The sequence below is a fragment of the Pelophylax lessonae genome, assembly GCF_965119305.1.
Source record: "Pelophylax lessonae genome assembly, chromosome: 3".
NCBI lineage: Eukaryota > Metazoa > Chordata > Amphibia > Anura > Ranidae > Pelophylax > Pelophylax lessonae.
Window position 1 is genome coordinate 28,351,946 of NC_138770.1, and position 15,917 is coordinate 28,367,862.

General features: G+C 44.4%; 3 protein-coding genes across 3 annotated transcripts in view; all 3 read left to right on the forward strand.

Annotated features, from left to right (window-relative positions):
* The window catches only part of LOC309550263 (uncharacterized protein), a gene marked incomplete at both ends in the record, with an annotated part of 667,886 nt that overhangs the window by 547,720 nt on the left and 104,249 nt on the right, over positions 1-15,917 (forward strand).
* LOC309549853 (uncharacterized protein) lies at positions 5,664-15,879 on the forward strand (the record flags this gene model as incomplete). Its single annotated transcript, XM_082250350.1, has 2 exons — positions 5,664-6,313; positions 15,728-15,879. The coding sequence occupies exons 1-2, from the start codon at positions 5,674-5,676 to the stop codon at positions 15,877-15,879; spliced, it is 792 nt and encodes a 263-aa protein (XP_082106476.1). The 5' UTR covers positions 5,664-5,673.
* LOC309549859 (gastrula zinc finger protein XlCGF66.1-like) overlaps positions 14,951-15,917 on the forward strand; it is a gene marked incomplete at its 3' end in the record, with an annotated part of 187,184 nt that continues 186,217 nt past the window's right edge. The window contains exon 1 of the mRNA XM_082250355.1: positions 14,951-15,036. The remainder of the gene's footprint in view (positions 15,037-15,917) is intronic.

Sequence of the window (15,917 nt, forward strand, 5' to 3'; positions counted from 1 at the left end):
ATACTCACTGATTTATATCACATTATTTTATTTCTTATAAATATATATATATATATACTCACTGATTTATATCACATTATTTTATTTCATATATTTATTTTTCTATTTTTTTTTCAATTATTATAAAAAAAAATTATATATTATATAATAATATAATTTTTTTTTTTAACTCATCGCCATGCCACAGCCGAAGGCCCCTTTCACATGGGCTGTCTGATCCTGTCCGCCTGTCAGTTTTTCAGGCAGACCTGATTGGACCCTTCAGTCTCCTCTATGGAGCGGTAATCTGCCGCCATCTGATCCTGTCTGCCAAAAAGCAGGCGGATGGTGGTTCTATTTTCTATCCATCCCATGGATCGGATCAGATGGCCTGTTTCCATCTGATTGTGCTATAGAGGAGAGTGGGGTTCTAGTCGCCTTTATGTGTAAATTTAGTAAGCTATTTTTTTTTAAATAAAGCTTGGTTATTTGTTTAAAAAAAAAAAAAAACTGGCTCCTAACTTTTTTAGCTGGCTCCTAGATTTCAGGAAAATTTGTCAAGCCCTGTGATAGATAGCCACTGATTTATATCAAATTATTTTATTTCTTATTTTAACCATTTTAGCCCCGGAGGATTTCCCCCTTTAATGACCAGGCCACTTTTTTCAACTTGGCACTGCATGAATTTAACTGGCAATTGTGCGGTCATGTAACGCTGTACCCAAACAAAATGTATGTCCTTTTTTCCCCCATGAACAGAGCTTTCTTTTGGTGGTATTTGATCACCTCTGCGCTTTTTATTTTTTGCGATATTTATAAAAAAAGAGCAAAAATGTTGCGAACAATTGACATTTTCTACTTTGACAGTTAAAAAACATCCAATATATTCAATTTTTGTCATATATTTAGGCCAAAATGTATTTAGCTACATGTCTGACAAAAAAATTCTCAATGAGCGTATTTTTAACTGCTTTAAGACCGGAAGATTTTACCCCCTTCCTGACCAGGCCATATTTTGCAATTCGGCACTGCGTTACTTTAACGGACAATTGCGCAGCTGTACGACGCTGTACCCAAATTAAATTTACATCCTTTTTTTCCCCCACAAACAGAGCTTTCTTTTGGTGGTATTTGATCACCTGTGCAATTTTTAATTTTTGAAAAAAGAGCGACAATTTTGGAAAAAAAAACGATATTTTTCACATTCTTTTATATGAAATTTCCCCCAAAAAAATTTAAAAATCAAAATTTTTTAACATTTGAGGCCAATTTGTTTTATGCTATAGATTTTTGGTTAAAAAAAATAGCATTAAGCGTATTTTGATTGGTTTGTGCAAAATGTATTGCGTTTACTAACTACGGGAAAGATTTGTAATTTTTATTATTTAATAATGCCGGCGATCTGCGATTTTTTGCGGTACTGCGACATTGCGGTGGACAGATCGGACCCATGACTGACATTTTTGACACTTTTGGGGGTACCAGTGACATTACTACAGTAATCAGTGCTATAAATATGCACTGTCATTATTCTAATGACACTGGCAGGGAAGGGGTTAACACTGTTGGTGATCAAGGGGTTAAATGTATGCCTCATGCTTACTGATGTGTGTGGGGGAGGGGATTGTGTGACACAGACACAGATCGCAGGTTCAGCTGCCGCCTCTCCTCCTCCGGTCCGAACATCGCTGTGTCTAAACACAGTGGGAACGAGCCTCCGGCGGCGCACATGTGTCACCGAGACCACTAGGAATCCAGCAACGTAGGTCTACATCGCTGGTCCCAGGGGAGCCGCAGTAGCAGCACAGTGAGCGGTCTTAAAGTGGTTAAAAAAGATATATAGATAGATAGATAGATAGATAGATAGATAGATAGATAGATAGATAGATAGATAGATAGATAGATAGATAGATAGATAGATAGATAGATAGATAGATAGATAGATAGATAGATAGATAGATAGATAGATAGATAGATAGATAGATAGATAGATAGATAGATAGATAGATAGATAGATAGATAGATAGATAGATAGAGTGTCTTTATCAACCGCTTCCATACCAGGTAAATTCCATCACTCCGTTCCTACATGTAAAACTCTTCTTTTTGCTATAAAATTACTTAGAACACCAAACGTTACATATATATATTTCCTGGCAGTCTCCATGGCAGCCTACGTGTGGGTTAACCCCGCCTCCTCTCCAATGGTATAGGACCCCCCCTCTATAAATTTCAGCTTGCAGGCACAGCCAGTGTTCCTTTTTTGTCCTCCTCCAAGGACCAACTATTTGGAGGGAAACGGGCCTCGTCAAGGTCCATTGCGGCCTGGATTGTGTCTGCCATTCAGCGAGCTTACTGTGTAGAGGGTTTGGCTCCTCCGGAGGCGGTGACAGCCCACACGACGAGAAGCATCTCAACGTCCTGGGCGGCTTCACATCATGTTGCACCAGAAGTAGTCTGCAGAGCAGCTTCATGGTCTTCTGTAAATACGTTTATGACACATTATTGTGTGGAGCCAGCCTCCTTATCTTCAGTTAATTTTGGCTTGACTGTTTTGTCTGCTAATAATTTGAAGTAAAATTTGATTTGAAACATTCCCACCCGTGTGGTTTGGGCTAGTTATTTCCCACACGTAGGCTGCCATGGAGACTGCCAGGAAAACGGAAAATTCCTATCATACTTACCGTAATTTTCCTTTCCTGGTGGTCTCCATGGCAGCCGGAGTTCCCACCCTCTGGTCTTGGATTCGGCTAAGATATGGAACACTGGCTGTGCCTGCAAGCTGAAATTTATAGAGGGGGGGTCCTATACCATTGGAGAGGAGGCGGGGTTAACCCACACGTAGGCTGCCATGGAGACCACCAGGAAAGGAAAATTACGGTAAGTATGATAGGAATTTTCCGTTATATATATATATATACAGTATATATATATATATATATATATATATATATATTTTTTTTTTTTTTTTTAGCAGAGACCTTATGGAAAAAAATGGAGGTCATTGCAATTTTTTATGTTACACAGTATTTGCACAGCAATTTTTCAAGTAAAGTTAGCCCAAATTGTTCGTATAATGTGAAAGATGTTATGCTGAGTAAATAGATACCTAACATGTCATGCTCTAAAATTACGCAAACTCGTGGAATGGCACCAAACTTTGGTACATAAAAAATAGGCAACACTTTAAAATTTTTTACAGGTTACCAGTTTAGAGTTACAGAAGAGGTCTAGTCCTAGAATTATTGCTCTCTCTCTAACGATCGCAGCAATACCTCACATGTGTGGTTTGAAAGTCATTTACATAAGCGGACGTGACCGGCGTATTTGTTCACTTCTGCTTGCGAGCTCGAAGGGATGCTTTACGTTTTTTTGTTATTGCTTATTTTATTAGAATTTTTTATTTTTACACTTTCCCTTTAAATCTTTTTTTTAACACTTTTATTCCTATTAGAAGGAATGTAAACATCCCTTGTAATAGGAATGTGGCATGACAGGTCCTCTTTATGGAGAGGTGTGGGGTTTATAAGACCTCCCATCTCTCCTACACGCTGGGAAGCCGGAGATAAAAAAAAAAAAGAAATCTCAGGCTTTTCAGCTGAACACACGGCAGTGTTTACAACTGCCAGGGACGGACGTGATGTCATAACGTCACGCTGGGCCTCCGAGAGTCATAGAGATAACTAGAGACCATCTGGTCTTCGGTCAGCTCTATGGTAAACTTCTGCCGCTGGCTGATTCGCTGGACGAGCCAGTAGAGGTAGCGGAGGGCACCGGAGGAGGGAAGGTTCCCCTCCTGCTGCCTGTAAAAACACTCCAGCGGCTGAATTGCCACTATGATTGTTATTACGGTGCAGGGAATCGCTGGCTGAAATAAAAGATAGGTGAATGATGCCTGTAGCTGTACCCATCATCCAGAAATCTCCACTTACCTAAGGACGTCATATGACAGCCGGCAGTATGGAAGTGGTTAAACCATACCAACTATGTAACATGTACTGTATAATCATAGCTCCCAACTTTTCCTGATTTCCAGGGACTGTCCCTGATTTGGAGAAAAGTATTTCCATTCCTCTTTCCTCCTCATTTGTCCCTCATTGTGGTCTGATCTATAAAGTTGTATATAAAATGCACTTTTTATCTTTCAAATAGTTAATGTGGGGGAATGGAGCTGTTGTCTGGTTATATCCTTATAGTAATTCAATGATTCCTTAGGGGAGTCCTTTACTGTCCCATACCCTGGGATGTATTGACCTGGTATTAACCACCTGCCCTATGAGGCCGAAGGGTGAGGTACACAGCCACGTGTGGTAGGTATTTCCGGGTGGGGTTTTCTCGATGGTATAATACTACGTCATGTTAGGTCTTAGGATGATCCCCCCCCCCCCCCCACATTGCCTTCTCTTTTTGTTTTATGCACTAGGTCTCCAACACAAATCATACCTTCAAAGGGTAAGACCTTGTTGTGGATGTTAGATACCGGGGTCCTGGGAGGGTATTCTATGACTCTACTGAGTGATTTAATACCTTGATACTCATACTCTCCAGCCCTGCGGAGGTTCTGCTGTGATTCTAGCTTGGACATAGATACTATATGATGTAACTGCCCCTGCCATACATGGTCCTGACGCCTGCCCCGGGACATGTTTTTGCCTTGCCCTTGACGTCGTGGGGTTAGTAACATTTTATCTGCATGATATATGATATTGATTTTCACATGTGATATATTTGAGGAGACACAATGTATGTATGGTTGTTATAATATGTTTTTGTATGTATTTTTTTGTAGAATTACAGTCTTTTCGGTCTCTTTTGCCCTGAGGAAGCCTTAGTGTGAAACGCGTCGGCTTACTGGGGACCTCTAGATTGCGCCCTAACAGAGACCACTGTTACCAACTTGGTACCATTGTATCAGCATTCCCACAGGGAGTATATTTCTACAAATGTGTGTAATATATATATATATTGTGACGGTATGCGAGGTGAGATAGTGGATAATCGCTATATTTCACCTCGCATACGTTCTGTGGTGAGAGACTGAACCGGAATCCGGCCCGGGTTTTTCCAGCCTCTGTGACAGGCTAGGTTCCGGTCCGGAGATTGTGAGTTACCTGAGTCCATGCTCAGGTGGACTTTAAATTAACAGGAAAAGAGCACAGAAATGCTCTGGCCTGCCTGAGACTCAGAAGGGAATCTGAGAGAGGAGCTCTGTGTGGACTTTCAAAAGAACAGGTTTGCTTTACTATGTGTTTTTGTGGGTGATGGGGACCAGCCCCACACTGTATAGTGAGGATAACCATTGTTTAGTTTAGTGCCGGACGGCAAGGATTTATTTTATTGTTTTGTTGTTTTTTGTATCTTTGCAAACCTCTGCTGAAATAAAGCTGGCAATCCACCAGACTTTAAAGAAACTACCTGCGTGCTGGCCTTAAGTTCATGTGAAAGGTGATCCCTGTGAGCTAATCTCCCACACGTGGTGGACTCAGCGGGCACTTTCTAAAGATGGAGGAAATGCTAAAGGCCCTGCTACAGGCCAATGCAGCTCAGCGAGAAACAAACCGCCAAATCGCAGAGGCCGCTAGAGCACAACAGGAGGCTACTGCAGCACAGCTGGCAGCACAACAGGAGGCTACTGCAGCACAACAGGCAGCACAACAGGAGGTTGCTGCAGCACAACATGCAGCCCAGCAGGAGATGAACCGGCAGTTTGCAGAGGCTCTGCTAGAGTTAAAGAAAGAAGTTGCATCTCCTGTGCCAGCTGAACCAAAATTGGTACGTGCCTCATACCACCTGCAAAAGATGACACCGGCCGATGATGTGGAAGCATACCTGGCGACTTTTGAGAGAGTCGCTGTCCGTGAAGGTTGGCCAAACGAACAGTGGGCGGGTCTGTTAGCCCCATTTCTGACAGGAGAATCGCAAAAAGCGTATTTTGACCTGGACCCAGATAAGGCCCAGGACTATGAGACTCTGAAAGTGGAGATACTCGCGCGCTTGGGTGTCACCATGGCAGTCCGGGCCCAGCGCGTGCATCAGTGGACCTATTCCAGCAGCAAGCCACCCCGTTCTCAAATGTTTGACCTGGTCCACCTCACCAAAAAGTGGTTGCAACCAGAGACCTTGACGGGCCCCCAGATCGTGGAGCGTGTGGTAATGGACCAGTACCTGCGCGCGCTCCCTGCTGCTCTGAGGAAGTGGGTCGGACAGGGGGACCCCAAAACTGCAACCGAATTGGTGGACCTAGTGGAGAGGTATAGTGCTACGGAGGACTTGGTGAACCCGTCTACGCCCCACTTCAGTGTGTCTAGGGGTGCAAGATCGCCCAGCGGTTCTGGTAAGACTGTTCCAGGGTTAAAGTGCATGGGGAAACTAGATAAGACTGTTGTTACCGCTAATGAGACTGTTGGTCCTAGGCCTGGAGACTGGCCAAAGAAGCCAGGAAGGTCTTTGGGACCACTAAGAGGACTGGGGATAGAGCACATACAGTGTTTCCGCTGCCATGCATTTGGGCATATTGCTGCAAACTGTCCTATAAATGATGAACCTATGCAATGCGATTTTGCTTATAGGAAAAGACGCATATCTTTGTTTGCACAGGTCGCATATACTGCTTCATGTCAGAGTCGCATTGAAAAGCAAATGTGTGTTATTGCAGTGGATGGAAAGCCGCTCACAGCCCTGCTAGACTCCGGAAGTGTAGTGACCCTAGTCAGAACTGATTGTGTAAATCCCACAAAATTACACCCCAGCACTATTGGGGTCATTTGCATCCATGGGGACACTCAGGACTACCAGACAGCAGTGGTTGAGGTTGATACCCCTTGGGGAAGTGTGACCCATTCAGTGGGGGTGGTGCCTTCGCTACTTCATGAAGCTTTAGTGGGGAGGGATTTTCCCCATTTTTGGAGGTTGTGGGAGAACAAGGGGAGGCTGGTGGAGAGAGCTCCCCCTGCTCCGGAAGCACAGGAACTCTCACCAGACCCTTTTTGCCAAAGGGAAGGAAACCCTGTTGGGGGAATCGAGGGAGCTGGAGATCCTCTTCCTTTCCCTGTCATGGCTGGGGAGCCGGAGGACCTGGAAGCTAGCTCCCAGCCAGAGGGTAATGAACAGGAGGACATTTCTGGACCTGACAATGAGAGTAGCCAGAATGTGGTACCCGACTTAGAAGTCAGGAGAGAGGATTTCTGTACCGAGCAATTACGAGATGTCACCCTCCTTAGAGCCAGAGAAAACGCTAAGATGGTGGATGGGGAACCAGTAGATCCTCACTGGGCGGTGTCTTTTCCCTACATGGCCATTAAAAACAATTTACTGTATCAGGTGATAAAACGGGGAGAGGATGAGGTTGAACAGCTGCTGGTTCCCAAACCCTTCCGCAGGTTTGTCCTAGACCTGGCCCATGGTCATGTAATGGGGGGACATCTCGGTATCGAAAAGACCAGGGAGAGGATCACCCAAAGATTTTTCTGGCCCGGGTTGCATGCAGATGTCAGGGGGTACTGTGAATCATGCCCTGAATGCCAAATGTCGGCACCATCGCCCCATTTTCGCAGTCCCCTGGTCCCTCTACCAATCATCGAGGTTCCTTTTGAGAGGATCGGCATGGACCTGGTGGGGCCGGTAGTGAAGTCTGCCCGGGGTCACCAGCATATTCTGGTAATCCTAGACTATGCCACACGCTATCCTGAGGCCATACCCTTGCGTAATACTTCCGCTAAGGCTATCGCCAAGGAGTTAGTCCAGGTGTTTAGTCGAGTGGGAATCCCAAAAGAGATCTTAACCGATCAGGGCACCCCATTTATGTCCAGGGTTACCAAGGAACTGTGTAGATTATATAAAATCTCCCATCTCCGTACCTCTGTCTACCACCCCCAAACGGATGGTTTGGTCGAAAGATTTAATAAAACCTTGAAAAGTATGCTAAAAAAGGTGGTTGACAAAGATGGGAGAAATTGGGATTTTTTGCTCCCATATCTTATGTTTTCCATACGAGAGGTTCCGCAAGCATCCACAGGCTATTCTCCCTTTGAGCTCTTGTATGGTAGACATCCCAGGGGGCTGCTGGATGTTGCCAAAGAAACATGGGAAGGTGAGGCCACCCCATATAGAAGCGTCATAGAGCATATCTCCCTGATGCAAGATAGAATCGCTGCTGTCCTACCACTGGTACGAGAACATATGGAGAGAGCGCAGGAGGCCCAGAGGAGGGTCTATGATCGGGGTGCCAGAGTCCGTACTTTCAGCCCCGGGGACAGAGTGTTGGTACTGGTTCCCACGGTTGAAAGTAAGTTTCTAGCCAAGTGGCAGGGTCCCTTTGAAATTATCGAGAGGATAGGAGAGGTCAACTATAAAGTCTACCAACCAGGGAAAAGGAAACCACAACAAATTTATCATGTGAATCTCTTAAAGCCCTGGAAGGACAGAGAGACTTTATTGGCTGCATCTCCGGCCCCAGCAGACCGGGTGCCGGTGACACCTGACGTCCCCATAACAGATTCCCTGTCGGTGGCACAACAAAATGATGTTAGGGGATTTGTGTACAAAAATAGAGACTTTTTCTCCCCCTTACCTGGACTGACCAATGTGATCCAGCATGATATAGTGACAGAACCAGGGGTTCGCGTAAATTTAAAGCCATATAGAATCCCGGAGGCCAGGCGAGAGGCAGTCGCAAAGGAAATAAAAAATATGTTAGAGTTGGATGTAATAGAAGAGTCCCACAGTGAGTGGTCGAGTCCCATAGTATTGGTCCCAAAACCTGATGGCTCTATCAGGTTTTGTAACGATTTTAGGAAACTCAACAGTGTATCCAAGTTCGATGCATACCCGATGCCTCGGGTCGACGAACTTGTGGACAGGTTGGGACAGGCCCGCTACATAACAACCCTAGATCTAACGAAAGGCTATTGGCAAATACCCCTAACTGAATCAGCCAAAGAGAAGACTGCCTTTTCCACTCCTGAGGGCTCGTTTCAATACAAGCGGATGCCTTTCGGTCTGCATGGGGCCCCTGCATCCTTCCAGAGAATGATGGACAAAACTTTGAGACCACATCGCTCATACGCAGCTGCTTATTTGGACGATGTGGTCATCCATAGCCTAGATTGGGACTCGCATCTGCCCCGAGTACAAGCAGTAGTAGATTCCCTTAGGGAAGCAGGTCTCACGGCCAACCCAAAAAAGTGTGCCATAGGCCTGGAGGAGGCCAAATACCTTGGGTATGTTATTGGTCGGGGACTGGTCAAGCCTCAGACCAATAAGATTGAGGCAATTCAAAAGTGGCCCCAACCGGTAAACAAAAAACAAGTTCGGGCCTTCCTAGGCATTACGGGGTATTACCGGAGGTTTATACCTAACTTTGCCACCATTGCCGCCCCTCTGACTGACCTAACGAAGGGTAGAGGGTCGGTCATGGTCAAATGGAATCCTGAAGCGGAGGAGGCGTTTCAGAGGTTAAAGCAGGCCCTTTGTGGACTGCCGGTGCTGGTGACTCCGGACTTCACAAAGGAGTTTGTGGTACAGACTGATGCCTCTGAGGTGGGCCTAGGTGCTGTACTATCCCAGAACAGAGGTGGTGAGGAGCACCCGGTTGTATACCTGAGCCGAAAGCTGAACAAGCATGAAAAAAACTATGCTATTGTTGAGAAGGAATGTCTTGCTGTTAAGTGGGCTTTGGACTCCCTGAAGTATTACTTGTTGGGGAGGTCGTTTAAGTTGGTCACTGACCATGCTCCCCTAAAGTGGATGTGTGACAACAGGGAGAAAAATGGCCGCGTGACAAGATGGTTCCTGGCTCTACAGCCGTTCAAATTTACAGTAGAGCATAGGCCGGGCAAACTCCAAAACAATGCGGATGCCCTCTCCCGCATGCACTGTATGATTGGGTCTATTGCTCAATCGCCGGCGCTTGAGCAGAGGGGGAGGATATGTGACGGTATGCGAGGTGAGATAGTGGATAATCGCTATATTTCACCTCGCATACGTTCTGTGGTGAGAGACTGAACCGGAATCCGGCCCGGGTTTTTCCAGCCTCTGTGACAGGCTAGGTTCCGGTCCGGAGATTGTGAGTTACCTGAGTCCATGCTCAGGTGGACTTTAAATTAACAGGAAAAGAGCACAGAAATGCTCTGGCCTGCCTGAGACTCAGAAGGGAATCTGAGAGAGGAGCTCTGTGTGGACTTTCAAAAGAACAGGTTTGCTTTACTATGTGTTTTTGTGGGTGATGGGGACCAGCCCCACACTGTATAGTGAGGATAACCATTGTTTAGTTTAGTGCCGGACGGCAAGGATTTATTTTATTGTTTTGTTGTTTTTTGTATCTTTGCAAACCTCTGCTGAAATAAAGCTGGCAATCCACCAGACTTTAAAGAAACTACCTGCGTGCTGGCCTTAAGTTCATGTGAAAGGTGATCCCTGTGAGCTAATCTCCCACAATATATATATATATATATATATATATATATATATATAGTTTCTTTTATGTCTGTGCTGAAATTTGAAAAGGTGTGGCACTTATGGACAAACTCAAACCTACCAACTGATGGACAAGACTAGTCAAGTGATCTAATATACTAGCTTCTAACCTTATCAGTTGAAGGTGGGGGACGCGGTTGACCTGGGTATGGAGGTCATAGCCAATTGGTGTAGGATTGGTTGCGGGAAGAGGAATCTCATTCTGTCGTGAAGGATAAGTGAATTATTTCTGAAAGAGGTCTGAATAAGGTGCACTTCAGGCTAGTTTAAGCCCACGCTTAAGGCGTTGGGTCTGTTACTGGCCTTTATGTTTTTTTTTTTGTAGTAGTAAACAAGTAGTTATGTGTTGATTTACCGAAGCCGGGGTATGCCCCAATAGGCTATGTTTTGTATAATCAAAATACTTTGCAATAAAAAGAATAAAAAAAAATATGGAAATGTGCAGCGCTCATAGATAATTAACATATGATAAAAAACGCCCACACCTTTTTGAAAAGTTGTGGGACAGTTGGGTATCTAGCCCTCTTACCTTGACGCCACAGGCCTCGGGTAACTAAGCTGAGGGGAGATTGGCCTCCTGTTGATGTGAGCAGCCATGTACTTCATTTTACTGCCACTCCCACATTATTTGGATTGTATTATTTCTCATGCCGACAGAATTTTATCCTTTCTTTTCATGATGGGTCTATTATTCATATACTATGGAAGGTACAGTTTGATTACGGTTGTAATCAGTGTTAATTGTCTGTATGTTGTTTTGTTGCTCTGATTTCTATTTATTTGTACTGTCTTGTTGGTGGTTGCTTTTTGTTATATGCAAAAATTTCAATAAAAATATCTTTAAAAAAAAAAAAAAAAAAACATATGATAATCGGTAGAAATTCATTACATTGTGAAGAATAAATATATAATAATAAAAAAGAAAAAAGAAAAGTGAAGAAGGGTAACAAGTCCTTTTGAATGGAGTGAATATAGAAAAATCTTCACACATGTATTCCAGAAGTGAATAACTGAAAATTTGCTGTGACACCATCCCCCACCAATATATATAAGGAGGCTTACCGGAGTGAGTGGACTCAGTTTGGTGAATGCCTAGTGAGTCAACTTATGCGTTGGCGTATATACACCCAATAGGCCATGGAGGATACCGAGGGGTCCTTCTCACCAGTCGCCTTTGTATTTTCTTTGGAAAATCCCATAAACCATCAGTAATCCAAATGAATGCAGAGAATGTAGACCTCAAGGTGAATACTCTCCCATGATGGGTGAATCATCAAAGAACCCTTACAGTGAACGAGCGTATAGTTCTGCCTATATACTGTTTTCCACAGGGGCAGGTCAGCAGATATACAACGTTTGTAGTTATACAGGTAAAAAATATTTCATGGAATACGTCTGATGTGAAACGGAAGATATGAACTCCTGTGTCTTCTACCCCCAATATTATGTCGGCAAACATTACAATTTATACAGGGGTAATAGTCGATAAGGTTATGAAAGAACCAAGGTCTGACAGGGAGATTAATAATAAAATTTCCCCCAATATTATTAATCCCCCTGTCAGATCTTCATTCTTTCATAACCTTATGAGAACTGACCGCTGCAATCTTTTTACATGTTTTCTATATTTAGCCCGATTGTTTTGTATTTAAAACGAGGCGTGGTGCGCGCATATCTTGTTCACTGTAAGGGTTAATGAGCGTATTGCAAACATTAAGAAAGGTTCCATCAATCATAGTGTTCCTAAGCATTATCAAAAATATCATAACCGTGACCCAAAAGGCACTGAATTTTTCATTGTTGATAGAGATGTCCCAAACTATTCGCCAGCGAACAGTTCCCGGCAAACATCGCTTGTTTGCGTTTGCCGCGGCGGGCGAACATATGCGATGTTCGGTCTGCCCCCTATACGTTATGATTGAGCAAACTTTGACCCTGTACCTCACAGTCAGCAGACACATTCCAGCCAATCAGCATACCCTCCCTCCCAGACCCTCCCACCTCCTATAAAAAAGCAAGGACAGAATCCATCTTAGATTCATTCTGAAGCTGCAGTGTTAGTTAGAGCAGGGAGAGTGCTGCTGCTGCTGAATTAATAGCTAAGCCAGTGTTCTGTGTCCACTCCAGTCCTCAAAGACTCATCTGCTGTAAGGACAGCTTCCTGACAGCACCCCAAAAAGCCCTTTTTAGGGCTGGTACATCAGTCTGATTTTTTTCTCTATATCTATATCTATATCTATATATATTGCAGTTGCCTGCCCATATGTGAGAGGCCACAGGCCCACAGACTGTACTGTGTGCACACAACTCATATAGGGTGGCACAGTACCTTGCACGCGCAGTGCCCCAAATTAGAAGTAAGAGGACCGACCAACCATCTTTTTCCATCTCCCGGTTCCTAAAATCTATTCCATACACCGGCCCCTGATAGGAGACAAAACAGAGATTAAACTGGTAAGAACAGATTTTTTTAATTTAAAAAAAAAAAGAGGACAGCCTCTGCGGAGCTGGGTATTTTTTGGCTGCGTTACTAAATGCTCATGCACAATGGCTGTAGGCTCATGCGTCCTTTTGCAGAGGTGACAAACCTGGTCAGTCAAACCCAAGGCAACATCATCAACCTCATTCCATATGCGTTTTTTCTGGAGCGTGCCCTGCAAAGAGTGCTGGATCAGGCCATAGATGAGCGTGAAGAGGAAGAGTTGTGGTCACAACCAACACCACCAGAAGCAGCCTTGTCGCCGCCGATTGCTGGACCTGCGGCAACGCAGAGAGTGGAGTCTGAAGAAGAGAAGTCAGAGGAGGAAGGTGGCTTTGAGGAGGTGGAAGACCAACCACAGCAGGCGTCCCAGGGGGCTTGTTGTCACCTTTCAGGGACCCTTGGTGTTGTACGTGGCTGAGTGGAGAAAGAGACCTTCAATGACGTCAGTGAGGACAAGGAACGGGACAAGGCTAGCTTGGTATCCAACCTTGTGCAAATGGGGAGTTTGCGGTTGTGCAAATGGACTGTTTACAGTTGTTTGTGGTGCGTTAAACGGGGAGTTTGGTCTGTCAGAGTTTTGTCTGTCACTGTGAAGCGGGCCTAACCCTTACACTACCTGATCGATACAACATCATACCTGATCGTATACACACACTGGATGTTTTAAAGCACGTCATTCCAAACAATTTAGGAATGTTACGTGATATATGCCCTTTATGAATTAAAACCCGACTCTGCGTCAACTATGTAATTTTACATGGGAGTTTTGCCATGGATCCCCCTCCGGCATGCCACAGTCCAGGTGTTAGTCCCCTTGAAACAACTTTTCCATCACTATTATGGCCAGAAAGAGTCCCTGTGGGTTTTAAAATTCGCCTGCCTATTGAAGTCTATGGCGGTTCGCCCGGTTCGCCCGTTCGCAAACATTTGCGGAAATTCGCGTTCGCCGTTCGTGAACGGAAAATTTTATGTTCGCAACATCTCTAATCACAATGCCTTTATAGATGAAGTGGATGACTCAGTTTATATATTATTTATTGCTTTACAACTTTTTTCGCTCCAGGATTAATTATTTTATTTATCTAAGTATTTAAGGAATTGTTATTACTTTGAGAGATCTCCACCACCATTCCTATGTGACCATTACATCCTAACAGTTTATGTTTAGCATGTTCATTTTGAGTGAATTAACATATATTTTAATGCTTTATAATATATTTTTGCATTTCCTTATGCAAAAGGATCAATTTCCGGAGTTATCTGTTTTTTCAGGTATACCTTTGTTTTGAACTTAGCCATGTAAAATAGATATTACTGTATACAGGAATGGTTATTATGAGATGTTTCTCTGGGATGCAGTTCCTCTGAACTCCACAAGATGGAGATCTCACTTATACTCAGATAGGAAGTCTCTATGGAATACAGAAAGGAAGTGAGGTCAGGTACAGACAGGAAGTGATTTAAACATACACAGGAAGTGAGGTCAAGTACAGACAGGAAGTGATCTGGAAAATAGATAGGAAGTGAGGTCAGGTACAGGCAGGAAGTGATCAGGAATCTAAACAAGAAGTTCTATGTAATATGACGTAGTGAGGAGACAGCAGAGGAGGTAATAAGATCTAATTTTCTATTTACACCCAGTAGCCCCCCCGTCATGTCCATCCTCTTCCTCCATAGTGACTGTGACGTCTTTTATCTCCAGCAGATGATGATACACACATATATAGTGTAGAAACCTAGATTAACCCCTTCAGGGTCAGAGCATTTCCCCACTTATGGGGCCGAAACATTCTCTTCATTTTGGAGATAAATTCTAGTAATATGTTCCTCTAAACAAACAGCACTGACAATAAATAGAGAAGACAATGACCATCCTGACCATACATGGCCTACAAAGGGCAAATATTACACAATATGCAGCCAACACAATGATGGAGTGCAGGGGTCAGGAGTATGGAGCATAGAGCCCATTACATTGCTGGTCAGGAGGAAGAAAACATTCCCCAGCCTGCCATGAAGAATATGTTCCATCATTGGTGTCAGAGGAAGGAAAATACTGAGGGCTCTGAGGAAAGGAGAGGAGCTGAGGGGTCTCTGAGAAGGTAGCGGAACTAAAGGACTCTGGGACCTCTGAGGGTTTACTGCATCTGAAGGGCTCTGGGACCCCCGAGGAGGAACTGTAGCTGAAGGACTTTGGGGGCCTCTTAGGAAGTAATCGGGCTGAACAACTCTGAGACGTTAGTGTGCTTGAAGGACTTTGGGGGACTCTGAGAGGGTAGTCGGGCTGTATGGCTCTGAGGTAAGAGGAGGCTTTGGGTCTCATAGAGACTCTTGGTCTTTGATGGTCCTCTCATGCCATCTGGACTTACTTTTACGACCTCCTTAAAGAACTCCTGCCAGCACCTGAATGAAGCCTTCACCTCACCATCTCACTGGTCAAGAAATATGTTGCAGGCCACAAAATAGAACAAAGAAGGAGACTTGTTCCTTGAGGAGGTCTGTTTGTGCAGCATCGCTTACTGGTTGACCAGTCCAATACCTTCCCATGACACAGGGTCTGGCAGTGCCTGGTGCTGGAATTCAGAGCCCCAGGAACCCACTGCCACTCTGTACAATGTCCTGGATACTATAGAATATTTGCCAACCAATAAAACAAACCCCTTCCCCAGCTGTCCTCCTCCTACCCACATTGGGCTGCCATTGGAAGGAAAATAAGAGACTCCTCCCCTACAGCTCTCTACTCCACCAGCAGCATCCTCCTGCTATCCAATTCAATCCATTCTCTTACTGCAGAGAGTGACGGTGACATCACTCCTGTTAGTCAGCAGGCTGCCGAAGATTGGAGCCTTGCAGCTGGAGTTCTGGAAATTATCCTGATTAGCCAGAAACTCCGGCCAAAAGTCAGCAAGTTCCCCTTTCTGGACATCATGATGACCCTACATTGACCTCACATCACTGCCTCAGAGCAAACAAGTCACAGGAA